Here is a 24,254-nt window from a genome sequence, read left to right on the forward strand (position 1 = left end):
GGAGGGGTGGGTGCGCCCTCCTATCTCATGGCCGCCTCGTTTGCTTCTTGACTTGCACTCCAAGTTCTCTGGATCACGTTCGTTCCATGTATTAGGCAAAAAAACAACAATACGGGCTGGGCCTCCGGTTAGTAGGTTAGTCCCAAAAATGATATAAATGTGTAAAATAAAGCCCATAAACATCCAAAATAGGTACTATAATAGCATGAAACAATCCAAAATTATAGATACGTTGGAGACGTATCAGTCGCCGACACGGATCCCTCATCGGGTCTCCTGCTTCAGATCTGCCACATATGCAACCTCCTCCACCACGGCACCACTCGCTGATGTATCCACAAGTGAAGATGCATCCCCGGTGGCCCAACACCGCCGCCCCCTTGTAATGTGGCCTGCAACGCCTTGGTCGGCGGCTTCTCCTCTAAGGTAACCCACCGGTTCCCTCCCTCTACTTCTCTCCCCTTCTCTATGTGGTAAGTTGAAACTTACCTGTTAGCAACTGTATCATCTTCTTCAGGTTTCTGATGCGCAATTTTTTTTAAGCCGACACGATTTTTTAAATCAAACTTCTCACGTTCAGATCAACTAGTACTAGGAGCTAGCAGTTGAGATCTTGAGCTGTTGCATAATGGCAAGAACTGGGACTCAATCTGGCATTGCAATTTTTGCCTTCTTGGCATACATTAACCAGTCAGGCTGCTAAAATAAAAATGTTGGATGCTTTGGTTGCCTGTATGTACAGTTACACATGGGCCAGCTACCCGCAAGGTTTAGCTCTGCTTGTTTGCTGATCTAATGATGTGTGCTCAACTAATTGCAGGGATATGTTGAGCAATCTTCTGCGGGGATGATACCGGCGTCATTCGGAAGCCTAACTCACCTGCGGTTCCTGTAAGGATCCCAATCTCCTTGCATTGCCTACAACTTTAAATGACGCAAGCTACTGTGATCAGTATACTCAGTGTTTCAACCATTCCCTTGTATTGTAGGGGGGGGGGCATATTTGGTTTGATTGCAAAGCCGAGTACTACAGCAAACAAGGGTACAGCCGCTGCACAACAGACCATGTACGGCCAGCCATGTTGCTATTCAGGTTGGATAGTCACACTTGTATTTCTGTCTTATGAATATATGCATCATGCCTTTACATGCTTTGAATTTGAATGATCACTATCAGCATCCTGTAAAGATCAGTTTCACTCCATGGTAATAATTCTAAGTATACGTGTTATCATCATGCAAAGAAGTAAGCCTTCTCAACCAGCTTAGTGATCAAAGATTGAATATTTTTAGTTAATAGATCGATCAATGTGTCAATGTGTCCCAGTTTGGCTGTTTCATCTGCTCCAATGCCATCTGATGAGGTGCCTGGATCTAGGTTCTATCCCCGCCTTTGTGTCGAGTCATTCAATTTGTGGTCGCATAGTAGCGTCAGTGTTGTGTACTAATGTTTAGCACGGATGATGTACACACGGTGTGTCTACACGCGAGACTATCTAATCCCACCCAATTAATGGTTGTTTTAATCATGCTGCTAGTTTTAATCATGGATATGGGAGAATGCATGATGGACATGCTGGTTGGTTAATACTCCTCTCCGTGATAGTTCATTAGGAACTCTGCATGATGCTGTCCTTTGTCTCATCATCTTAACTACTACAGTAGTAGGAGTATTTTATATGCTGTTCATTTCTTGGCCACCCATCATGTTTGCTAATCATCCATCTGCCTCATGTTATATAACTTTATGTTGTTCATTTCTGCCCCCAGGTATGGCACAGGAAGGTGCGCCAGAAGCGGATGCGCAACAGCGAGAACGCCGTCTCCACGCGCGTCATGGGCGCCGACCGCGCCGTCCACCTCCTCCATGACCCTGACCCCGACCCCGCCCACCCGCTCCTCCCGCTCGCCGCCGCCAAGATCCTCCGTGCCCTCGCACTCCAGGAGACCCCCGGCCTCCTCATCCTCGGCAAGCAGGTTCTCAGATCGGCCTCGATTCAGTCAGTTTTTTGCCTCATCTTTCATGGTGTCTAACTTGCTTTGCTTCCTGCCTGCGCGTGCAGAGTGCTCCCTCCAGGTGAACTCGCCCACCGCAGCGCCAAGGGATTCGTCTCTGAGGACGAGTTCCTCTCCATCCCGGAGTTCTCCACCAACCCGCTCTCCCAGGTCTGCCTCCTCTCCTCCTCTCATCGCGAGGCGGCAAATTTCGTTCCCCTGCTCGCTTTGTCCCTGTCGTTCCAGCTCCAGATGACTGACTGACTGTAGTACTCGCGCGTGCCGGCGAAGCAGATCCTTCTTGTTTTTATGCGCTATCCTTGGATTACACACACTACTTGCATGTACTACTATTTTCCTAGTAGTATTGTATACAACTCTATCACCACTCAATTTGGATAATAGTTGGGATTCCTCAGGAAGGAAGTATAATGGGGAAAAAACTAATCATGTTCTTGGGAGTCTTAAAATTCCCTCTTCATTCTAATTCAATCTGTTCACATAGGGCTGGGATGACTGATGTTGATACTACTGCAATGATTACAACCTTACTTGAGATGTTTGACTGCTCCATGCTAGTATTCCTAGAATAGGGATCACTAGCATTACTATAGTAGTGTTGCCATTTGCCGTATCGTAGTTGTCTCATAGTGCTGTTAGCTTCAATGAATCTGAGTGTAGTATACTCTAGAGAAGCAAATGCCACTCTTGGCATTGTGTGTTTGTGATGTCCTGCATGCCTTCAGCTGTTCTGACGCTTATGTGTGTTACTTGAGTCATGTATGAAATGTACTGAGATTATCCCTTTCCTTGAACAGGTAAGGAAAGTTGACATGCTTGACGGTGTGACAATCCCGCGGTCCGAGAAAGTAAAGGATGAGATCATCCTCAATGGCAATGACATTGAGCTCGTCTATCGCTCTGCTGCCCTTATCAACCAGGTTAGCCCTTGCCTAGGTGCTTTTCACACTGAAAACTTGCATCATAAGTTGCCTAGATTTCACCTGTGAAGTCTATCTCTGTATGACATAGTATGTGTCACAACACCATAATTTTTCTGTATTATGGATGAACCTTTTAGCTGTCATGTAGGCGTTGTAGCATACCTTGTACTGATGGTATTTTCCACGCTAACATGTTCTGAGTGTTGATGCATCTTTTGTACTAGTTTAGATTAGATGGACAAGTGCATAGCCTAACCTAACTGTCGGGGGAAACTGACCCACGAACACCTATGGGGCCGGCGGACCGGGCCCCTTTCGGTTCGGTGGGGGGCGAAGGTTGCACGAAGAGCAGATCGAGGCGAAGCACACGAGCGGTTTACCCAGCTTCGGAGCTCTCCGGAGAGATAATACTCCTACTGCTGCTTGTCTGACTATGTTATCTTGTGTCCTTGCTCTCGAGAGAGCGTGGTCTCTTTCTGGTTTACAAACGAGTCGAAGTGATCGAACCCCCGAACCTTCCGAACCTCCGAACCTCCTCTACATTGCGCATGGGCCTCCTTTTATATGCTAAAGGGGTCACCGACAGGTGGCAATGCAGAGAAGGGCACAAATGTAAAAAGCGAGGTGGTTGGTACAGTTATTTGTACAGTGCACCCTACCTAACTCTGACGGCAGGGGACAAGGGCATTAAATGCCCGTCTGAGTCGCCCAAACAGTGCAGAAAAGGACCGTTAGGGGCGCCACCGTTCGCCATGATGGCGATCTTGTCAGCTTCGCATGCCACTGCGCACCGCTGGCTGCACAGCCTCCCGCCACGTGCGCCTGGAGAGGCCCCCAGAGCGACACGTTGGTGGATGCGCTGGAGCGTGGGCAGAGTGGCCGCCTACCGCGGCAAGCGCCTTGCCGCTGCTGCTATCTTGTCGGGCCCGGAGGCTTGTCGCTCGCCAGGCTTCGAGGTACCTTGTTTAGTCTTCCCGGCAAGCTCCTCTTGCCGGGGCCTTGTTGCCTTGCCGGAGCGCGTGGCGCGTCGCGGCAAGTTCCTTGGAGTGCCTTGGTTGGCCTTCCCGGCAAGCTCCTCTTGCCGGGGTCTTGTCTCCTTAGCTTAAATACTTTGTTCTTGGATGGCTCCAAGGGAACCTTGGGGGATCTTGGTGTTCGCCCGGCAAGCCTTTGCCGCGGGGTGCTGCAATTGCCCGTGCACAAGTTCGGGGTACTAGGGTATCCCTATTCTAGTACACCAACAGGAGCCCCCGGGCCTGGGCCAGACATGGTGCCGAGCGTTGTTGGGCCAGGCCCAAGACAGGGCACGGGCACACGCGGGCTGGGCTACACCAAATCTTGTTCCGTATCCATCGCGCTCTCCCATAACGGCACGCGTTGAATGCGGCATCATGGGAGAGATCGTGGGTGGTTGTTTATTAGGAAGGGCGAAACGTCCGCCCCGTCCCTCTTTATAAGCAGAGGAAACAGGGGCAGTTCGTTTCCCCTCGCTGGTTGCTACTACTCCTTCTTCACAAACTCCGCCGCTCCCTCCTTCTTCTCGAAGCCGAGAGAGCAGCGCTCCGCCCCCCATTGCCACCAGCATCACCACGCCGACGACCTTCCCCACAACCTCCGCCATGGCTCCGAAAGCCAACAAGGGAAAGGATGTGAAGTCGGCCGAGGCGTAGCGGCTCGCGGCGTTGCGGAAGGAGCGGGCGATCTTCACCCCCCAGCTCGGCGTGCAGGAGCTGAGGGAGTACTTCTACCTCTTTTGGGCGACGGAGACGCGTGCGCATCCGTGCACGAGGGTACTCCCGGCTACCGCTTCGAAGCTGGCTCCAAATGGGTACCCGTTCTTCCCGCTATTCTTCTATTGCGGGCTCTGCCCGCCCTTCTCGGAGTTCTTCTGTGACATTATGAACACATATGGCTTCCGCCTCCTTGACTTCACCCCCAATGCTGTCCTGACCATGGCAGTTTTCGCACACTTGTGCGAAAACCTTGTCGGAGTCCACCCTAGTGCTGCCCTTTTCCGCCATTACTTCATTCCTCGGGTAGAGAGAGGAGAGCCGCTTGCCGAAGGGATTGCCTGGGTCTCGAGAGTCGGCAAGAAGGAGGCGTACTTGGATGGTGAGCTCTGCAGCAAGTGGGAGGAGTGGAGAGCGGAGTGGTGCTGGATCGTCGAGGAGAATCTGCAGCCCTTCACCGCCGTGCGCCAAACTCCAATAGTGCGCGGCAATGACTGGAGCAACGTGGTCCCGGAAGACGAGAGGCTGAAGATCGCCATCACTAGGATTCTTCGCCTCAGGCTTGCCGAGCTCACCGTAGGTGCTGTCGGGGCAGATTTCCTCCGCCGCCGCATTGCCCCCCTGCAAGAGAGGGGGAGGCCTGCCTGGGAATTCAAGAATTCGGCGGACATCATGAGGCTGCGGCCGGGCCTCAACTACAACTTCACCGTCTTGGAGTTGGATGCAATGCTCTTGGAATTATTCAAACGCGACCCCCAGCACCCATTCACACCGCCGAGGGGCGTAGTTCCTTTGTGCAATAACTCCTCGCTTGACCGGATCCGCGCCATGATGCCGTTGTGCGATTCACACGGCATCGTCCCAACTTGGCAAGAGCCTGCGGATGACGTTGTGCGAGCGTTCTTCGACACCTTGGAGGAAGTGCCGGTCTGCGCTGACGAGCAGAAGAGCCTCACCCGTGACACCACCGACGAGGAGCTGCAGCTCATCGCCACTAGGGCGGAAGAGGCTGCGGCTGCAGCTGCCGCAGGCGCATTCGGGTTCACCGTGGAGGAGGCGGAGGCTGCAGAGGCGGCAAACCTTGCCGAGCGCGCGGAGTTCATGGGCGAGGAGGAGCCTGCCGGTTCCGAAGCCGAGTCAAGCGAGGCCGGCGAGGAGGAGGCTGAGCCTTCAGAGAACTTGCCGCAGGCGGAGCCCCCGGCCCCGCCAAGGAGGCGCCTTCGCAGGGCCGGGGATGCAGCGGGGCGGCAGCCGGCTCCACAGCCACCGAGCCGCGCGACGCGCTCTACCGTGGCAAGCAATGTTGCCGCGGGAGCGCCTCATGCAACAGCGGCAACTGGAGCGGGATCTTCCCGGGCCACCGCCACTGCCCCTGTCAAGCGGGCAAGGGATCCTACTCCTCCACCTCGCCGCACCGGAGGAGGGCCGGACTTCGATCTTTCCGCGCTCAGCTCCGACGAGGAGGAAGAAGAGTGAGTTTCTTTGGTGCTCTTGTAGTTCTTCAATCTTGCTGTTTATATCTTGTATCTGACTTGCTCCAATCTGGGCTCCTTTCTTTTCAGGACGCTGGCCCAGAGAGCGGCGAAGAGGGCCAAGGCCGCGGTGATCGTCATCGAAGATGACCCCACCTTGTCGATAGGGGGTGGGTCCGAGATCACCTTGACGGACCCGGCAATCACTCCTCAAAGCAGCCCCCAGCGCAGCCCCCAGCGTAAGTTCATAGTTTAGCCTTCTGCTGCCGGGTGCGCTTGAGTGCTTTTTCCTTTGCTGATAACTTATTTGTTGACTTGTGCAGGAGCAGAACAGTCTCATCAGGAGCGCCCGGAGGCTGGTCCCGCAGTGCTACCTGCTTCGACTGCGCCGCCAAGGGAGGAGTCCCCGGCAAGGGAGCGCTCTCCGGCAAGGGGGGACTCCCCGGCAAGGGACGGCACTGCTGATCCTGCATCGACCGAGGCCGCAACTGGAGATCTTGGCGCAGGTAATCCACTTGCCCAGAAACTTTCCCTTGGGTTCTGCTTCTTTTGTTTTTCCTTTCTTGGATTTTTGATTGATTTTCCTCCCTCCTTCATTCTTCAGACCCATCTATGGCTGAGCCAATGGAGACAGAGGGCGCCGGCGAGGAAGCTGCCGGTGCTGATGAGATCGCCGGCGAGGAGGCCGCCGGGGCTGCTGCTGCGGAAGCCGGCGAGGGGTCGGGCGATCGCACTAACGACCTTGAGGCCGCAGGAGCGCCGGGCGCTGCGCTGACTGCCGAACCCTCTGCCGCTTCTGCGGAGCCGGGCTCCGAGGAGCCCTAGCCCGGCGCCTACTTGAAGGCCGGCGACGACATCTTCATCAAGCTACCCTGGGCATCGAGCTCCAGGGTGCCAGTCGAGGGGGAAGCTTTTGACGGGGAGGTGCTCGCCTCTGCTGGACTGTCATTGGTTGACGCGCTCGGCAGCAGCAGTGGCGAGCCTGAGGAGGAGCAGCTGCTGCGGAAGCTGCTGTCACTCTATCGCGCCCGGCAAGCCAAGCTGGCTTCCCGGGAAGCGCTTGTCGCGAAGGCGGGAGTCGACATGGAAAAGCGCGCGGAGGAGCTCCGGGGCCAAAATCAAGAAGCTCTCCGGTCCCTGGCGCAGGAGCGGGAGCGAGTCGACGAGGAGCGCACGGCCTTTCTTCTCGAGAAGGCCGAGGCTGAGGAGGAACAAAGGCTGGCTGCCGAGAAGCAGTCCGCGCGGGAAGGTGAACCAGTGCAGCGGAAGGCCCACCTCGACAGCTACGAGGAAGAGCTCGCCGAGCTTGAGCGAGCACTTGGCGGGGCGCTCAAGGAGGCAAAGGATGCCACGGCAACTGCAGAGGCCGCGAAGAAAGAGCTAGAGGAGAAGGTGGCGCAGCTGGAGGCCGACATTGGGAAGAGCGGCGAGGAGCTTGCCGCGCTCAAGCATGAGCGTGAGAAGGATGCTGCCGCCCACGGTGAGCTGCAAGGCCTTCTCACTGAGAGGGGCAAGGAGCTCAGCGCCGCCAAGGATTCCAAAGCAGACCTGGAGCTGAAGCTGACCACGCTGACGCAGACGCTGGAGGCCGTCAAGGAGCGGGAGAAGACCTTGTCGGAGAAGGTCAAGGCTGACGCGACGCTGCTGGAGAGCATTTCAGTCACCCAGAACTCGTTCAGAGACACAGTGGAGCACTGGACCGAGGGTCTGGTGAACACCGCCGCCGTCATCAACGAGGAGCTGGCGCAGCTGGGGATGGAGGACTTTGGGTATCCTTCCGACGAGAGCCTTCAACCCAGCGCCAAGCTCAGCCTGTTCTTCAAGGGCGTGGCGACGGCACTCCAGCGGCTCCGGGAGAGGATCCCGTAGCAGCTAGCCGACGAGTCGCGTAAAATCTGCGCTCGGGTTCTCCAGAAGGTGCTGATGAAGGTGGCCTTCCACAACCCAGGCCTCAGCTTCACCAACGTCCTCAGGTCCTTGCCGCCTGACGCCGATCTGGACGCACTCAAGGCCCTTGTCGCACCCATTGTGGACAAGGTGAGCGAGATCAAGAGAGTCGAGGGCGGACGCGTAGATTAGGCCGCCCATTTCTTCTTTTCCCTTGTCGCTGCTAATCATGTTATGAAAACAGTCTATTAGAGCTGCGACAAGTTATCTTGTAATATAACTTTATTTCTGTTATCAATTGCAATGTTATTTCCTCTACTAGATTCCTTCCTTTGTATGTTTTCACCCTACGCTTCTAGGGAACTTGTCGGCGCAGGCGCCCGAGCCGCGAGCGCTGAGTGCGGAACTTCAGCAGCCTGCTGGCGGTGCTGCTTCCGACAAGAAACCTTGTCGCGACTAGTTGCAGCACGCTTAAGCTGTTGAGAGGACTCGAAACAAAGTAAGGGCGCAACTAGCCACGAGTAGGTTCCTCCGCGCACAGGTTTTCCATACAAAGCAGGGTCGTTCGAGGAAGATAACTCTAAAAATTTAAAAACTGATTGCTCAAACTTTGGCAACTTAGCTTTTCTATCGTTTGCTTCCCGGCAAGGCAAAACTTTTGCTTTGAACGACGCCTGGTCCACACCACAACCTTCTCCTTCCCCCCGGCAAACATGTGTGCGAGGGAACCTTCTTTTCCTTTAAAAGAAAAAGAAAGAAGAGAAAATAATAATATGGAGCTCTTCGGCTCGTTACTGCTTACCGGTTGTAGGTGCTGCACAAAGTGTCAGATAATCGCATGCAAGAAAGGAACTAATGCATGAAATGGACAAGCTGTGCGGAGCACATGGAGTTTTACTTATGCACGGGATCTGCGCCCGGCTTTGTACAAAGGATTACATGCAACAGTGGCAAGACTTGTACAAAAGGTGGTTGCCGGAACGGGTTCCAACAACCGCGCCCTACGGGAAAAACTTACGAAGATGTTCTATGTTCCAGGAGTTGCTCACCGGAATGCCATCTTCGGTCTCAAGGCGGACAGCGCCGGGCCTTGTGACTCGTTTCACCCGATAAGGGCCTTCCCACTTCGGCGTCAACTTGTTGGAATTCTTGGCGGACTGAACGCGCCGAAGAACAAGGTCACCTTCCTCGAAGCTTCTGGCTTTAACTTTGCGGCTATGATAACGGCGCAAAGCTTGCTGGTATCGGGCAGCTCGTACAACAGCCTGAAGACGATCTTCCTCAAGGAGCAGCGCATCATCTTGCCGCAGCTGTTCTTGCTCAAGCTCATCGTAAGCGAGCACTTGAGGTGATCCGTATACGAGTTCCGTGGGGAGAACTGCCTCTGCTCTATAGACTAGAGCGAAAGGTGTCTGGCCAGTGGCTCGATTTGGCATTGTTCTGATCGACCAAAGAACCACCGGCAGCTCCTCGATCCAGTTTCTTCCGCACCTGTGCAGCCTGTCGAAAGTTCTGGTCTTGAGCCCACGCAGCACTTCAGCATTTGCCCTCTCCGCTTGACCGTTGCTTCTCGGATGAGCAATAGAAGCGAAGCAGACCTTGGCGCCAAGGTCTTGGACGTACTGCATGAAGGTGCGGCTCGTGAATTGCGTGCCGTTGTCGGTGATGATCCTGTTAGGGATCCCGAAACGGCAAACAATTGACCTGAAGAACTTGACTGCTGATTGTGCTGTCACCTTCCTCACTGGCTGCACTTCTGGCCACTTTGTGAACTTGTCGATTGCGACGTATAAGTACTCAAAGCCCCCGACAGCTCGGGGGAAGGGGCCGAGGATATCGAGCCCCCAGACCGAAAATGGCCAGGACAAAGGGATCGTCTGGAGAGCTTGAGCTGGCTGGTGTATCTGTTTGGAGTGGAACTGGCACGCTTCACACTTGGTTACTTGTGCAGTTGCATCCTGGAGGGCTGTCGGCCAAAAGAAACCTTGCCGGAAAGCTTTGCTGGCAAGTGCTCTTGCGCCAATGTGGTGGCCACATATGCCTCCATGTATCTCCGCCAACAGCTTTTGTCCATCTTCCCGGCGAATACACTTACACCGTTGAGTCTTCTTCTGTACAGTATGCTATCGACAAACTGGTACATACTTGACTGCCGGGCTACTCTTTCCGCTTCTTCTTGTTCTTCGGGAAGTTCTCCTGTCTGAAGGAAATGGACAATCTGCTGTGCCCATGCTGGAGCTTGCGGCTCGACAACAAGGACTAAAGGCATATCTGCTGCTGCGGGAACATCCGCTTCTACGACAAGGACTTGCGGCCCTGCCGGAGCTTGATGTTCCCCGGCAAGCTTGCCGGAGCAAAACTTGTCGGGAGCGTCTGCTTCAACGGAACAAACCATAAGGCTTGCCAGAGCAGACTGCCCCTCAGCATCCTTGGTGTTGATTTTGGGGACTTTCTTGGCGGCGGCTTCGGGGAGCTCTGCCGGAAAGTAGTCACCAGAAATCAACTTCCTCTTCTTGCTTTGTCCAGTTGATGGTCTTACGGATGGTTGAGTCAACTTAAGCACAAAGATCCCTGGTTCCACAGGTAACTTTAGTGCGGCGCACTTTGACAGGCCGTCAGCAATATCATTCTGAGTTTTGGGATATGCTCCATTTGTAGGCCGTCAAAGTGCTCTTCTAGCTTCCTCACTTCATCGACATACGCTTCCATCAACGGACTCTGGTAGTTCTTGTTCACTTGGCGGACGACAAGCTGTGAGTCACCCCTGACAATAAGTTTCTTAATCCCAAGGTCCGCTGCGATTCTGAGACCGGCAAGTAATCCTTCATACTCTGCAGTATTGTTGGTTTCTTGCTCTTTGGGAAAGTGCATCTGGACTACGTACTTGAGGTGTTCTCCGGTGGGTGCGACAAGCAGCACGCCTGCAACGGCGCCTTGCAGCGAGAAGGAACCATCAAAGTACATCAGCCACTCTTTGTTTGCTTCTTTGACGGGGATGCTTGTTTCTGGAATTTCTTCATCTGGGGTTGGTGTCCACTCTGCTATGAACTCTGCCAATGCTCTGCTTTGGATAGTTGAGGTGCTCTCAAACTTGAGGCCAAAGCTTGACAGTTCCAGCGCCCACTCGACAATCCTGCCTGTTGCTTCTGGATTTTGCAGTATTCTCTTCAGTGGAAAGCGAGTGACGACTGTGATCTCATGTGCTTGAAAGTAATGGCGCAGCTTTCTCGAGGCCATGAGAAGGCCGAAAAGCAGTTTCTGCACGCCGGAGTACCTTGACCTAGCCCCCTGCAGAAGGGAACTGACAAAGTAAACTGGGCGCTGCACCATTTTTTTCTGCATCTTGTCGCGCTCCTGCGCAGATCCATCCTTGTCGGGACCAGATCTTGTCGGCGAAACCCCCTGCTTGTCGCTGGATGCATCTGCCGGGGTTGCTGGCTCATCGTCTGCCTCCCTCTCTGCCACTAACGCAGCACTAACCACTTGATTGGTTGCCGCTATATACAACAGAAACTTCTCTTGCGACTTAGGTGCGACAAGTGTTGGAGTGGAGGACAGGTATCTTTTCAAGTCCTGCAGCGCAGCCTCCGCCTCCGGAGTCCATTTCATTGGACCTGCCTTCTTCAAAATTTTGAAAAATGGCAGGGCGCGTTCAGCAGATCTAGAGATAAACCTGCTGAGAGCAGCCATGCAACCGGCAAGCCTTCGTACATCCTTGACGCGCTTTGGTGCTTCGATCTGCTCAATGGCCTTGATCTTGTCGGGGTTGGCTTCAATTCCCCGCTGAGACACGAAGAACCCGAGAAGCTTGCCGGAAGGGACTCCAAACACGCACTTCTCGGGGTTAAGCTTGAGGTTGATCTTGCGCAGATTCACAAATGTCTCGTCTAAATCTTGAATTAGGGTCGCCCTGCTCTTGCTCTTGACCACTATGTCATCCATGTAGGCTTCCACATTTCTGTGCATCTGCGGTTCAAAAGTGTGGTGGACTACCCTTGCGAATGTTGAACCAGCATTCTTCAAACCGAAAGGCATCCGTACGAAGCAGTACGTGCCACACGGGGTGATAAATGCGGTTTTCTCTTCATCTTCTTCTGCCATGAATATCTGATGGTATCCTGAGTATGCATCAAGAAATGAAAGCAAATCACATCCGGCTGTGGAGTCAACAATCTGGTCAATACGCGGCAAGGGAAATAAGTCTTTGGGACAGGCTTTATTAACATCAGTGAAGTCAATACAAAGTCTCCATTTCCCGTTAGCCTTGCGCACAACAATAGGATTGGCCAACCACGTGGGATGGAGCACTCTTATGACAAGGCCTGCTGCTTCCAACTTCTTGATTTCTTCTGCTATGAATTCTTGGCGCTCCACTGCCTGCTTCTTGACTCTCTGCTTGACGGGCCGCGCATGAGGACAGACGGCAAGGTGGTGCTCAATTACTTTCCTGGGAACACCGGGGATATCAGACGGTTGCCACACAAACACGTCGACATTCGCCCGCAGAAAAGCAACGAGCGCGCTTTCCTATTTGGGGTCAAGAGTGGCGCTGATGGTGAAGGTACCACCAGTGCCATCCTCCTTGGCGGACACCTTCTTGGTCTCAGGTGGAGCTGCCATTGCTTTCTTACACTTGCCGCTGAAGCTCCCGGGGGGAAGAAGAAGACCAAGTCCGGCAAGAGCTCTGATGCCTACTCCGGCAAGCGCACCTCTTCGGAGTGCTGCGCTACCGTCGAGGACGCACCATCGAGCGGCCAAAGATGTCGGGGGAAACTGACCCACGAACACCTATGGGCCGGCGGACCGGGCCCCTTTCGGTTCGGTGGGGGGCGGAGGTTGCACGAAGAGCAGATCGAGGCGAAGCACACGAGCGGTTTACCCAGCTTCGGAGCTCTCCGGAGAGATAATACTCCTACTGCTGCTTGTCTGACTATGTTATCTTGTGTCCTTCATTCTGCTGCAGCTGCTGCTTTCCGGTAGATCTTGTCGGCACAGATAAGAGCATCCTTCTTGTCGCCAGGGACAGAGATGACACTTATTGGGCCTGGCATTTTCAGTACGTTGTACGCATAGTGAGAGGCTGCCATGAACTTGGCGAGTGCCGGACGGCCAAGGATTCCATTGTAAGGTAATGGAAAGTCGGCAACGTCAAACGTGACCCTCTCAGTCCTGAAGTTCAGCTCACTGCCAAATGTTACCGGCAACGTGATCTTTCCCTTTGGCTTGCTCCTTCCCGGGTTGATTCCTTGAAATGTACCGGTCTCTTCGAGCTCGCTGTCAGGGATCTGGAGTTTCTGGAGCACCGCGGAGGAGATCAGATTCAAGCCGGCCCCGCCGTCAACTAGCATCTTTGTGACCTTGAGGTTGCGGATTGTTGGCGAAACCAACATCGGCAAACACCCGACCGCGGTTATGCGATCAGGGTGGTCCTGAATATCAAAGATGATAGGCGTGCTGGACCATTTCAGAGGCTTGCGTGACTCGACGGGTGGTTCTGCTGCATTAACTTCCCACACCCACTGCTTGAGCTGACGGTGCGAGGTGTGCAGAGAAGCACCACCGTCAACGCACAGGACCTCTGTGGCTTTCTGGAACTCCTGCTCATCAGTGTCCTCATCATCCATATCTTCATCGTCGACGTCATCTTCATCCTTGTCGCGGCCGCGAGGAGGTCTGTCTCCTTGCCGCTGCTTGGCCTTGCCGCGGCGTCCTCCTCGGCCGGGACGTTTCTTGCCAGATCCCCCAGCACCTTCTTGGGCCTTCTCCTTGTCGCGCCGCTCGTATTCAGCTTTCTGTTGCTCAACAAGCTGCTCGACTTTCTTACAGTTCTGGAGATCATGGCCCTTGGTGCGGTGAATCTTGCAATACTGCTTGTTGGTGCCATCCTGCTTGTCGGCGACCGCCACCTCCGCGGCAACCTCCTTGCCGGAGTCACCAACTTTGGCTTCCTTGGTGCCACCACCGTTGCCGGACTGCTCAACAACTAGCACCTCTTTACCTTTCCTTCTTCTGTTGTTCCGCCGCCGGTTTTTCCTTGCCGGGGCAGCATCTTCACTGTCAGATCCCCCCGCTCCTATATTTTCTCCGGGGAGTCTCCTCCCTTCCTTAGCACGCGCACACTTGTCGGCCAGTGCATATAACTCACTGACATCCCTGATCTTGCACATCGCCATTTCCTCCCGCATCCTGCGGTTTCACACATTCTGATGGAACGCGCCGATCACCGCGGCAGGGTGGACATCTGGGATGTTGTGCTGCACACTGCTGAATCTCTGAATGTACTTGCGCAGGGGCTCTCCTTCCTTCTGGGCGAGCAAATGAAGATCACTCTCCTGGCCATGAGGCTTGTGTCCGCCGGTGAAGGCGCCGACAAACTGATGGCACAGATCAGCCCAAGAGGATATGGAGTTGTCCGGCAAGTGCATGAGCCAGGATCTGACATTGGGCTTGAGCACCAGCGGGAAGTAGTTGGCAAGGATCTTGTCATCTCGTCCCCCGGCAGCTTATACCGCAATGGAGTAGATGCTGAGGAACTCTGACGGATGCGTCTTGCCGTCGTACTTCTCCGGTACGTCTGGCTTGAAGTTCTTTATACTGGGCCACTGGACTTGCCGCAACTCACGAGTGAACGCAGGACAACCTACCGCGTACGGCAGATCGCCTGGTTCCCCTGGCGCATGCATGTCAATAGAGGGCCCAGCGCGCTTGTCGGATTGACGTCGTCGCGCTTCTCTTCAGCGCTCGATGCGGGTTCGAGCGTCTTCTTGTTGTCGATCATGAAGAACTTGGCGCTGATCGCGACGAGCTCGTGGATCCGACGATGCAGTGGAGTCGCTGTCGAGGTGGATCCGGCGAGTCGGCGATCTTGGCCTTCGGGGCGGTGATTGCATGGTAGTTGCACCTCCACCCGTTTCGTCGCCACCGGCTCGCGCCTGGCAACCCTGCCGCGACAGTGACGCGCTCGGCCGCCGTGGAGTGTCGCCGTTGGCGTAGCCGATGAGACTCTGAATGGTGGCCCTCCATTCGTCGATCTTGTCCGATGTCGGAGGGTAATCTAGGAGAAGTTGAGCTCGCGCCAAAGCTTCTGCTGGAGTGGTGGGTGGCAGTGGCGGACGGCGCGAGGAGCGGGACGTGCTCGAACTTCTAACTATGTTGGAAGGAGCAGTATCCCGTCCAGGCGACCGTGCCCCGCTCGTGCCAGCATGCTGGCGTGCATGCTGGTCTTGAGCGCCCCGAGATCCACCAGCTTGGCCTTGGTCTATCATGCGCATGGTGCTGCGAGCGCCATGGTGCTGTTGATCTTGCGCCTCTTGAGAGTGGCGCGGCACATGTACAGTCGCCGAGGTTTGTGCAGCCTTGTCCTTGGACTTGGCAACACTGTGAGCACCCTCATCGACGGCTGTTCTTCCGCCGACGTCCACTCCACCACCCGTTTGCTCCAACAGTGGCGGAAACGACGTGGACGGAGTGGCTGCCGCCGAAGTCTTCTTCTTCGGTGGCATGTTGATGAAGGGAATGAAGATCTAGCTCGTGTGAACACCAGATCAGGTTCACACAATCTCGACGCCCCCTACTTGGCGCGCCAAAGATGTCAGGGGAAACTGACCCACGAACACCTATGGGGCCGGCGGACCGGGCCCCTTTCAGTTCGGTGGGGGGCGGAGGTTGCACGAAGAGCAGATCGAGGCGAAGCACACGAGCGGTTTACCCAGCTTCGGAGCTCTCCGGAGAGATAATACTCCTACTGCTGCTTGTCTGACTATGTTATCTTGTGTCCTTGCTCTCGAGAGAGCGTGGTCTCTTTCTGGTTTACAAACGAGTCGAAGTGATCGAACCCCCGAACCTTCCGAACCTCCGAACCTCCTCTACGTTGCGCATGGGCCTCCTTTTATATGCTAAAGGGGTCACCGACAGGTGGCAACGCAGAGAAGGGCACAAATCTAAAAAGCGAGGTGGTTGGTACAGTTATTTGTACAGTGCACCCTACCTAACTCTGACGGCAGGGGACAAGGGCATTAAATGCCCGTCTGAGTCGCCCAAACAGTGCAGAAAAGGACCGTTAGGGGCGCCACCGTTCGCCACGATGGCGATCTTGTCAGCTTCGCATGCCACTGCGCACCGCTGGCTGCACAGCCTCCCGCCACGTGCGCCTGGAGAGGCCCCCAGAGCGACACGTTGGTGGATGCGCTGGAGCGTGGGCGCAGAGTGGCCGCCTGCCGCGGCAAGCGCCTTGCCGCTGCTGCTATCTTGTCGGGCCCGGAGGCTTGTCGCTCGCCGGGCTTCGAGGTACCTTGTTTAGTCTTCCCGGCAAGCTCCTCTTGCCGGGGCCTTGTTGCCTTGCCGGAGCGCGTGGCGCGTCGCGGCAAGTTCCTTGGAGCGCCTTGGTTGGCCTTCCCGGCAAGCTCCTCTTGCCGGGGTCTTGTCTCCTTAGCTTAAATACTTTGTTCTTGGATGGCTCCAAGGGAACCTTGGGGGATCTTGGCGTTCGCCCGGCAAGCCTTTGCCGCGGGGTGCTGCAACTGCCCGTGCACAAGTTCGGGGTACTAGGGTATCCCTATTCTAGTACACCGACACTAACCTGGAAAACAAGCTATAGAACCATGCTCTGCATCAAGTCAGTTTGAATTTGAATGGTTCATCGTGTGTAGGTGTGATCTGAATTTTGAATGGGTCTTTTGGCAGGTACTGGCGGAGGCCGGGAGCGCCAAGGCGGTGGCGTTCGATGAGATCGACCTTAATGCTTGCTGCTGACATGTGGAGCAGAAAGCCACAGGAATCACCATCTCAACGGTCTGGCCTTAGTGCTTGCTGCTGACATTTTGCTGCTATTGTTCTGCTAGACATTCTGCTGACATTTGCTGCTAGTCAGGTCCTTGCTTGCTAGAGTCGATCTATTTATCTGCATTGTGAAGTAACAACAATTCTTTGGTCCATGTTAAGATGTCAAGAAACTGTTTGTTTATTGAAACAACCATCAACCACTCTCAGATACTGCTGACTGCTTTCTGTTGCTAGTATAGTTCAAGCTTCTTTGCCATGTATTTCATTAGGATGTGAACAATCTACTACATGCTCACAAAGCTATTGACTTAATTTTTTTTGTTTCTTTGCTGCCAATGTTTGCCAAGCTATTTAAACGACAATGACAAACTGAAATCATGAATACTCATATAGAAACTTGAACAACCATCTTGTTGAATTTGGTGATGTTCCTCCATGCTAAGAGCTAATCTGCTTCATTGTTATTCAACTTTCATTGACAGTTCTAGTTTCGCTGAAATCATGTTTTCTTTTCTGCTTGATCTGACATTATTTGTCCAAATGTGGGAGTATATTTTTTGCTTGTCGTCATCACCCATTTGTTGGGCTGTAGAAGTGTATCTGTTGTCCGATTTGCTCCATCATATTTCCTGATGTACTTTTACGTATATATGTTGGTTGTAATCTTCTTGAACGATCCAAGTACTTGATATTCCATTCTGTTCTTGTAGGTGAATGGAGCTTGTGTTGTTGGTAGAACACCGTTGATGACTTCTTTCTATGTTGAAGAGCAGCTAGTGTGGAATATTGTATGTTGATATTCCATTCTGTTCTGTGGTATCCAAGAGTAGCTAGTGTGGAATATTGTATGGTTATGTACGTGAAGAAGTGCGTGGGCATGCAATATTTGACGGTTAAACTGGTTGTTGTGATGTGAACGAGTGTATGGAGTTTCACATGTTCTGTTCTGTACAGAATATATTGTAAAAAACCTATTTTGGTTGTTATTTGAAGATTTTCATATGCTTCTCTCTTCTTTCGGTTTGATATATACTGCTTATTAATAAGATGTGGAAAGGCGATTTGGAACCACTTCCAGGAAAAATCTGACAATTGGGACCCATTACTGGAGCTGACAAAAAGCAGGAAATTAAAAAGAAATGTACCGCAATGCTCTAGAAAATAAAAAGGCCAAATGGTTGGGCCAGGCCCATGTAGCTAGAGAAAATAAACAAAAAAATATACAGTAAAAAGGCTGAATTAATGGGCTCGGCCCATGTAAAACACTCAATCGGACCGGGCTGAATCTTGTCAACGACCTTTTCAATTGGTCGTAATTTTGCCACGTCAGATTGCCACGTCCATCCGACGTGGCCTGGGCAGACAGCCAGTGACCAAAACAAAAAGGCATGTGTTCAACGACCTTCTGTTTTGGTCGTAAACGTCTACGACTTTCTCACAAAGAAGGTCGTTAATTTCAGTTTACGACTGCCAGTTTTTGACCTTCTGTTTTTAGTCACAAAAAGGTCGCAAATGAAAAACAATGACCTTTCAATGACCAATAGTCAAGGTCACAAGTTGACATATTTCTTGTAGTGGTGGCCCGACGGGGCGACGGTGCTGCGGCCCGACGGGGTGATGCAACGGCAGCCTGTTGCTTGACCGGCGGAGTGGCGCGCCGAACTCGGGGACAGGGCGATGGTGGCAGGCATAGATCGACGAGCGAGCCGACGCACAGACGACGACTGTGAGGGGCCGACTGTCACACGTGGCCACCGGGTCGAGGCGACGGGCGGGCAGACGCACGGACGACGACCGTTAAGGGTCGCCTGTTTCGCGAGGCCGTCGGGTCGGTGAAGAGGCCGGCCGGTCGCGCTGGTGTCGGAGTAGAGGCGCGCGGGGGTCGACGGCGGTGGTGGCCGACGCAAACCGATCAAGTATAGATCGAAAAATAAAAAAAAAACGCCGATCAAAACGACCGGCGAGAGAGCAAAAAAAAGCCGAAGCAAGGGCTCGGGAAAAAGACTCTCTAGGGCAGTCGGTCAACACGACCGGCGGATGAACCCTAGGTACGAGCGGGGCGGCCCCCGACAGAGGTCATGGAGGCCGACCGCCCCGAGGGCGGCGCGCGGGTGCAGAAGCGGCGGCGGCTCGGGTTGAGAACTCGGAAACTGATACGATGTTAGAAGGGAGAGAGCGGTTCAACGGAATAGTTGTTGTATTGCTTGAGCCTCGTGGGCATATATATAGAAGTACAATAACCAGCTTGGAGTACAAGACAAAGCAAGTACAAATCCTAGTCTATCATATACTTGCTAATATACATTATGCTCAACATTCGCCTATGACGGGGGCACGCCTTCGACTCGCTTCATTGCTTGTAGTCGTCGCTAGATGATCTACGAAGCTGAATGTAATTTTTAATTTTTGGTGTTCTTTATACTCCCTTGACGTTGATGAATATATTGAAAGTTTTTTCAAAGAAAAAACTATTGAATGTCACCACCCTGCACAGTGCAGACCTAGCAAATTGCAGGAGTGAAATCAGAATGTTATCAGACCCAGGAAAGGAAAAGGAAAGGCCCATGCCCAGCGCACTCGTTTAAAGACCATCGTCAAACAGCAATAAACGATGGTGGAGCCGACTCGTACCCATGTTTTTTATTTGAGTACAAACATCCATACCTCAATCGGTAAGGTCAATTTTTTTTGAAAATACGCCTAGTCATACCATAACTTTATAGAAGGCGAAATTGAAATTACAAGATACCATCACTCGCTGCAAACAATGAGCGTTGCACACACCACACCACTCACGACCAAGATAATAGGCGGAAAACACTTCAAAGCAAGCTACAACACAGAAGAGCCTATCCACAACTGACACACACCGCGTCTCGACCGACGCCGGACACCTCCGAAGACCACCACCTACCATAGAACATCGCTTGTCGACGCACCAGCCACTCTGAGCGCCTAAGAGGAAGTGGCAAGTGGAAGGCAGGACTTGCTCCGATCTAAGGGAAGCACCATCTTGGAGAAACCGACGATGAGCGTACATAGCACCGCAAAGGACCAACAGAGGACAGCGGCGAACACTGGAGGAGAGCGATAAGGACCCAACCATGTCTCCACACACAAAGCTCCCAACAGACATACGACGTCGAGGACGCCGCCAATGTGCCGATCCAACATCAAATCGAGGCTTTCGCCCGGAGATAGCCACCAACTTCAAATGAGCGAGGGGCATGGCGCACACGCCTCGGCGACGCCTCCAAGAAGGGAATGACACCCACTGTGCCATCACCGCCGCCTGACATAAGCCAAGCAAGATTTTCATCTGCGCAAACGCACATCACCACACCTCCTGGAAATGGGCAAAGCTGAGGACCGACGACCGGTTGCACAACCAAGAGGAACCCGGCCACCGCACCAACTCCCAGCCTGAACAAGAGACTACAGCCACCCCGCACCTCCGGCACGGCCCAGGATCGTCCGCAACTGCCGACGCCCACTCCAAAGGCCGGCTTGCAACGGCCGGACCTGCTCCTCCGCAAAGAACCAAGCCGCGCCATCGAGAGAGCCCCGTCACTCACCACACCGCACAGAGGAGGCCGGCCACTTGTTGCTTGCCAAGACTCCATCTTGGCTAAGCCATTGCAGCGCCGCCACCACCAGCCTGTCCGTGGATTCGCTCTGCTGCCTCCAGATGATGCCGCCATCTCCCAAGCACACCACCACACTGCTGCCAGTCTTGTCCAAGCCCGTTGTCCTGCCAGGCTCCATGTCGCGCATCTGCCGCCAGCCTCCTCCACCAATAACCACAGATCTGGCTAAGACGAGCCCCGCCACGAGAGAAACACCGAGCCGCCACCGGCCCATGCGCTCCGCCACGACGACGCGCCTCCATCGGCCAGCGGCTGCGCTGCCCCACACCGCCACCGCCAACAGCGCCATCCGACACGCCGGCCTCTGGGATCCGCCATCTTGAGCGAAGAAGAGGCCCCCCGCGGCCCCTGCTCCAGCTGAGGGCGAAGGAGATCCCACCGCCGCCGGCACCGCGCGGGCTTTGCCTGACGACGGGGGAAGAGGGGGTGGGTGGGAATAGGTTCCGGCTGCTACGTTTGGGGTGCCCGGGTCGCCCGCGGGAGGGGTGGGGGTGGGGGAAGCGGTGCAGGGTACCTCACTCTGGCACCTCACAATACCGTCCAAATTGGTAAGGTTAAAAGGAATAAAGTTGAGGCCATGGGGATGACCTAGCCAAGTATGACGACCTTGATCTAAAGAGGGAGATAATGCCTAGCTAAATTACGAGCGGATGACGTGTGGCCCATCCAAGTGTTAACGGCCTCCGTGAAGCCAGATTAGTCGGCTGTGCACCTGTAGAGGTGGTTCTGCTGCGCCAGCCATGGATGCCGGGAGAACGGCACGAGCGGCATCAGCCATAATCGTTATCTATGCTGTGGTGCACTTTTTTTCTGTCAGTCAGGGCATCTTCAACGTTCACCTGCAAACCTCTCTCTGGACCTCAGAAGCCATCTAATACGGGCCTAGATCGGTCCGCGGGACAGTCCGGACGCGATTTATCCCGCCAATCGGAGATAAAAATGGAAGATTTGCTGGAGTCCGAACCGATCCTAGATCCATTTCTGACCATCCCGGGCCACCAAAAACCCCTCCCCTCCCACGCGTTTTTGGTCAGCGTTGCTCCAGAGCATCAGCGCCCGCATTCATGCCCGGCCAGAGCAGACGCAACCGCTCACTTGCGCCGGCACTGGAGCGGTGCGTGGCTGGCCGAGAGAGCGCCGCCCGCGCCGGTCCCTAGTGCAGGCGACTGCCGTGCATTCAAATGACCGGACGGCCGCCCGTCCGCGGTTGCGAGGTGTCTCCTACGGTGCCACCCGTCCATCCCTCTGCTGCCCATCAGTGCTATATAAACCGGTGCCCCGACCATTCAACAGTCACCCCTCTCTGGATCCCCCCACCGCCAAAGCTCTTTGGGACGGGCCGACGTAAGAGAAAAGGAAGGCCTTGGCCTCCATTGCTGCCAATTGGCAGGCCGGCAGGCAGGCAGAGGACGTGCAAATGGAGGCAACATAGTCCTTGCTTCCCGCCACCCCCCAAAGGTGCTTCTTGATCTCCATGGCACTTAGCAGCGGCATCCTCGCCTTGTCCATCGGTAAGTGTGATACGCTCGGTTGCTGGATCAGTTGTTGATTCTAATCTGTGAAAGTTTTGGGTTAACATGATGCATTTGGAGTGTTGGTTGCTAGCATAGTGACCGTGGGCGCCACGATCGCCATCTACCTATGCGCCACAGTCGCCGTGTAGATGTATCTGCAGAAGGAAGACAAGCAGGGCGGTCACCGGGATGCGTGGCTCGACAACAGAGCAGCCGTCGACAGCACGCTGAGAGCCATGGACGAGGCTGAGAACGTCGAGATGGGGAGCATGAGCTTCTTCATAGAGGGCGTCCAGAACGAGCGGCCCGTCTGCTTCAGCTCGCAGCAGCTGCGGGGCTTCACACAGGGCTTCGCGCACAAGGTCGGCTCCGGCTGCTTCGGCGTGGTGTACAGGGGCAGGTTTCCCAACGGCACGCTTGTGGCCGTGAAGGTGCTCAATAGCACGCTCGGGAGGCGCGCGGAGGAGCAGTTCATGGCGGAGGTGGGCACCATCGGGAGGACCTACCACATCAACCTCGTTCGCCTCTACGGCTTCTGCTTCGACACGACCGTGAAGGCGCTCGTGTACGAGTACATGGAGAACGGCTCGCTGGACCGGCATCTGTTCGGCTTGGCGCCGGAGAAGAGCCTAAGGTGTCCGACTTCGGGCTCGCCAAGCTGTGCGACAGGGAAGACACCCAACTGACCATCACGAGCGCGCGGGGCATGCCCGGGTACGTGGCGCCGAAGCTGTGGATGCCACTGCCCGTGACGCACAAGTGCGGTGTGTACAGCTACGGGATGCTGCTGCTCGAGATGCTGGGGCGCTCGTGTATGAGTACATGGAGAATGGTTACCGGCATCTATTTGGCTCGGCGCCGAAGAAGAGCACCATCGGGTTCGAGAAGCTCCACGAGATCACTGTGGGGACGGCCAAGGCGGTGTCGTACCTGCACGAGGAGTGCCAGCACCGGATCATCCACTACGACATCAAGCTGGAGAACGTGCTGCTCGGGGCCGACATGGCGCCCAAGGTGTCTGACTTCGGGCTCGCCAAGCTGTGCGGCAGGGAGGACACCCAGCTGACCATCACGGGCGCGCGGGGCACGACCGGGTACGCGGCGCCAGAGCTGTGGATGCCGCTGCCCGTGACGCACAAGTGCGACGTGTACAACTACGACATGCTGCTATTCGAGATGCTCGGGTGATGGAGGAATTTGGAGCTCGGGCTGCACAGCCGCGAGAGCCAGGAGTGGCACCGGTTCGAGGCCGGCGAGATAGACGCGGGGGACAGGCCGCCACAAAGAAGGCGGCGAGGATGTGCAAGGTGGCGCTATGGTGCGTGCAGTACCGGCCGGAGGACAGGCCGTCGATGGGCAATGTGGTGCGGATGCTGGAGGGGGAGGAGCAGATCCCCACACAGGGCAACTCGTTCGCGCACCTCGCAGCATACATCGCCGGCACGACGCCGTCCGATGACACCACCATGGAATCCCATGGTTCTTCAGCTTTCATCGACAAGTAGCTTCGTTACATTTATTTAGAGCATCTCCAACAGCCGCCCAACGCACGGCGCGCTAAAAACTAGTGTGTGGCACGCCCATCGCCAGGTTTGGCGCAGTGCACAGCGCTGGCTCCAGCAGCCGTGCTAAAATGCAGCGCGAGCGTGTAGCTTCAGCAGCGCGCTAAAATGCAGTGCGCGCAAGCAGCCGGCGCATGCCATTTGTTGCATTTTGGACGCAAAATAAATTTCACACGTCACAAAACATAGACATGACATATAATTTAAATCACATAAACAAGTTGATGACCAAAAGTTCATGCCCACAACATCATGCAACCAAGTTCAAAATGCAAACCAAGTTCATGACACAAACGAAAGGCACAACAATCAAGTCTCGTCCTTGTCTTCATCCTCATCTTCCTCCGATTCATCTGACTCCTCCGAAGATGATTCTTCCTCCTCTTCATTGTCGCACGCCGCATCCTCATCACAAAGTATGTAGAACAATGCAAATAAGCTGTCTATATGTATGCATTCAAAAAATAACAACAACAAAAAAGTTGGCGAAATTTTATACCTTTCGGGCATTTCCACAAACACATTGTGCGCGTCGGCCGCCGGCTCAACAATTGAGCTCGCCGGCGCTTCGGTAGCCGCCGCGCCCGTCGCGCGCCCTGCAAGCTTCTTCCTCGACTGCTTGGAGGAGTCGGAGCCGTCTGCCGCCTTGTTCTTCCCTTCTTCGGCTGTGCTGCATTTGGGAGCTTCGAGAGGGGGGCACATGGTACGGCGGGCGCTGGCGC

General features: G+C 54.5%; 1 protein-coding gene and 1 pseudogene across 1 annotated transcript; both read left to right on the forward strand.

Moving 5' to 3' along the window:
- The first annotated feature begins 1,867 nt into the window (after nucleotides 1-1,867).
- On the forward strand, nucleotides 1,868-17,715 carry LOC119361295. The gene is made up of 4 exons (XM_037626580.1): nucleotides 1,868-1,977; nucleotides 2,064-2,166; nucleotides 2,814-2,936; nucleotides 16,711-17,715. The coding sequence occupies exons 1-4, from the start codon at nucleotides 1,868-1,870 to the stop codon at nucleotides 16,777-16,779; spliced, it is 405 nt and encodes a 134-aa protein (XP_037482477.1). The 3' UTR covers nucleotides 16,780-17,715.
- Nucleotides 17,716-22,119: 4,404 nt separating this feature from the next.
- On the forward strand, nucleotides 22,120-23,475 carry LOC119361296 (annotated as a pseudogene).
- Nucleotides 23,476-24,254: the final 779 nt, after the last annotated feature.

This window comes from Triticum dicoccoides, chromosome 2B (genome assembly GCF_002162155.2).
Source record: "Triticum dicoccoides isolate Atlit2015 ecotype Zavitan chromosome 2B, WEW_v2.0, whole genome shotgun sequence".
Lineage (NCBI taxonomy): Eukaryota > Viridiplantae > Streptophyta > Magnoliopsida > Poales > Poaceae > Triticum > Triticum dicoccoides.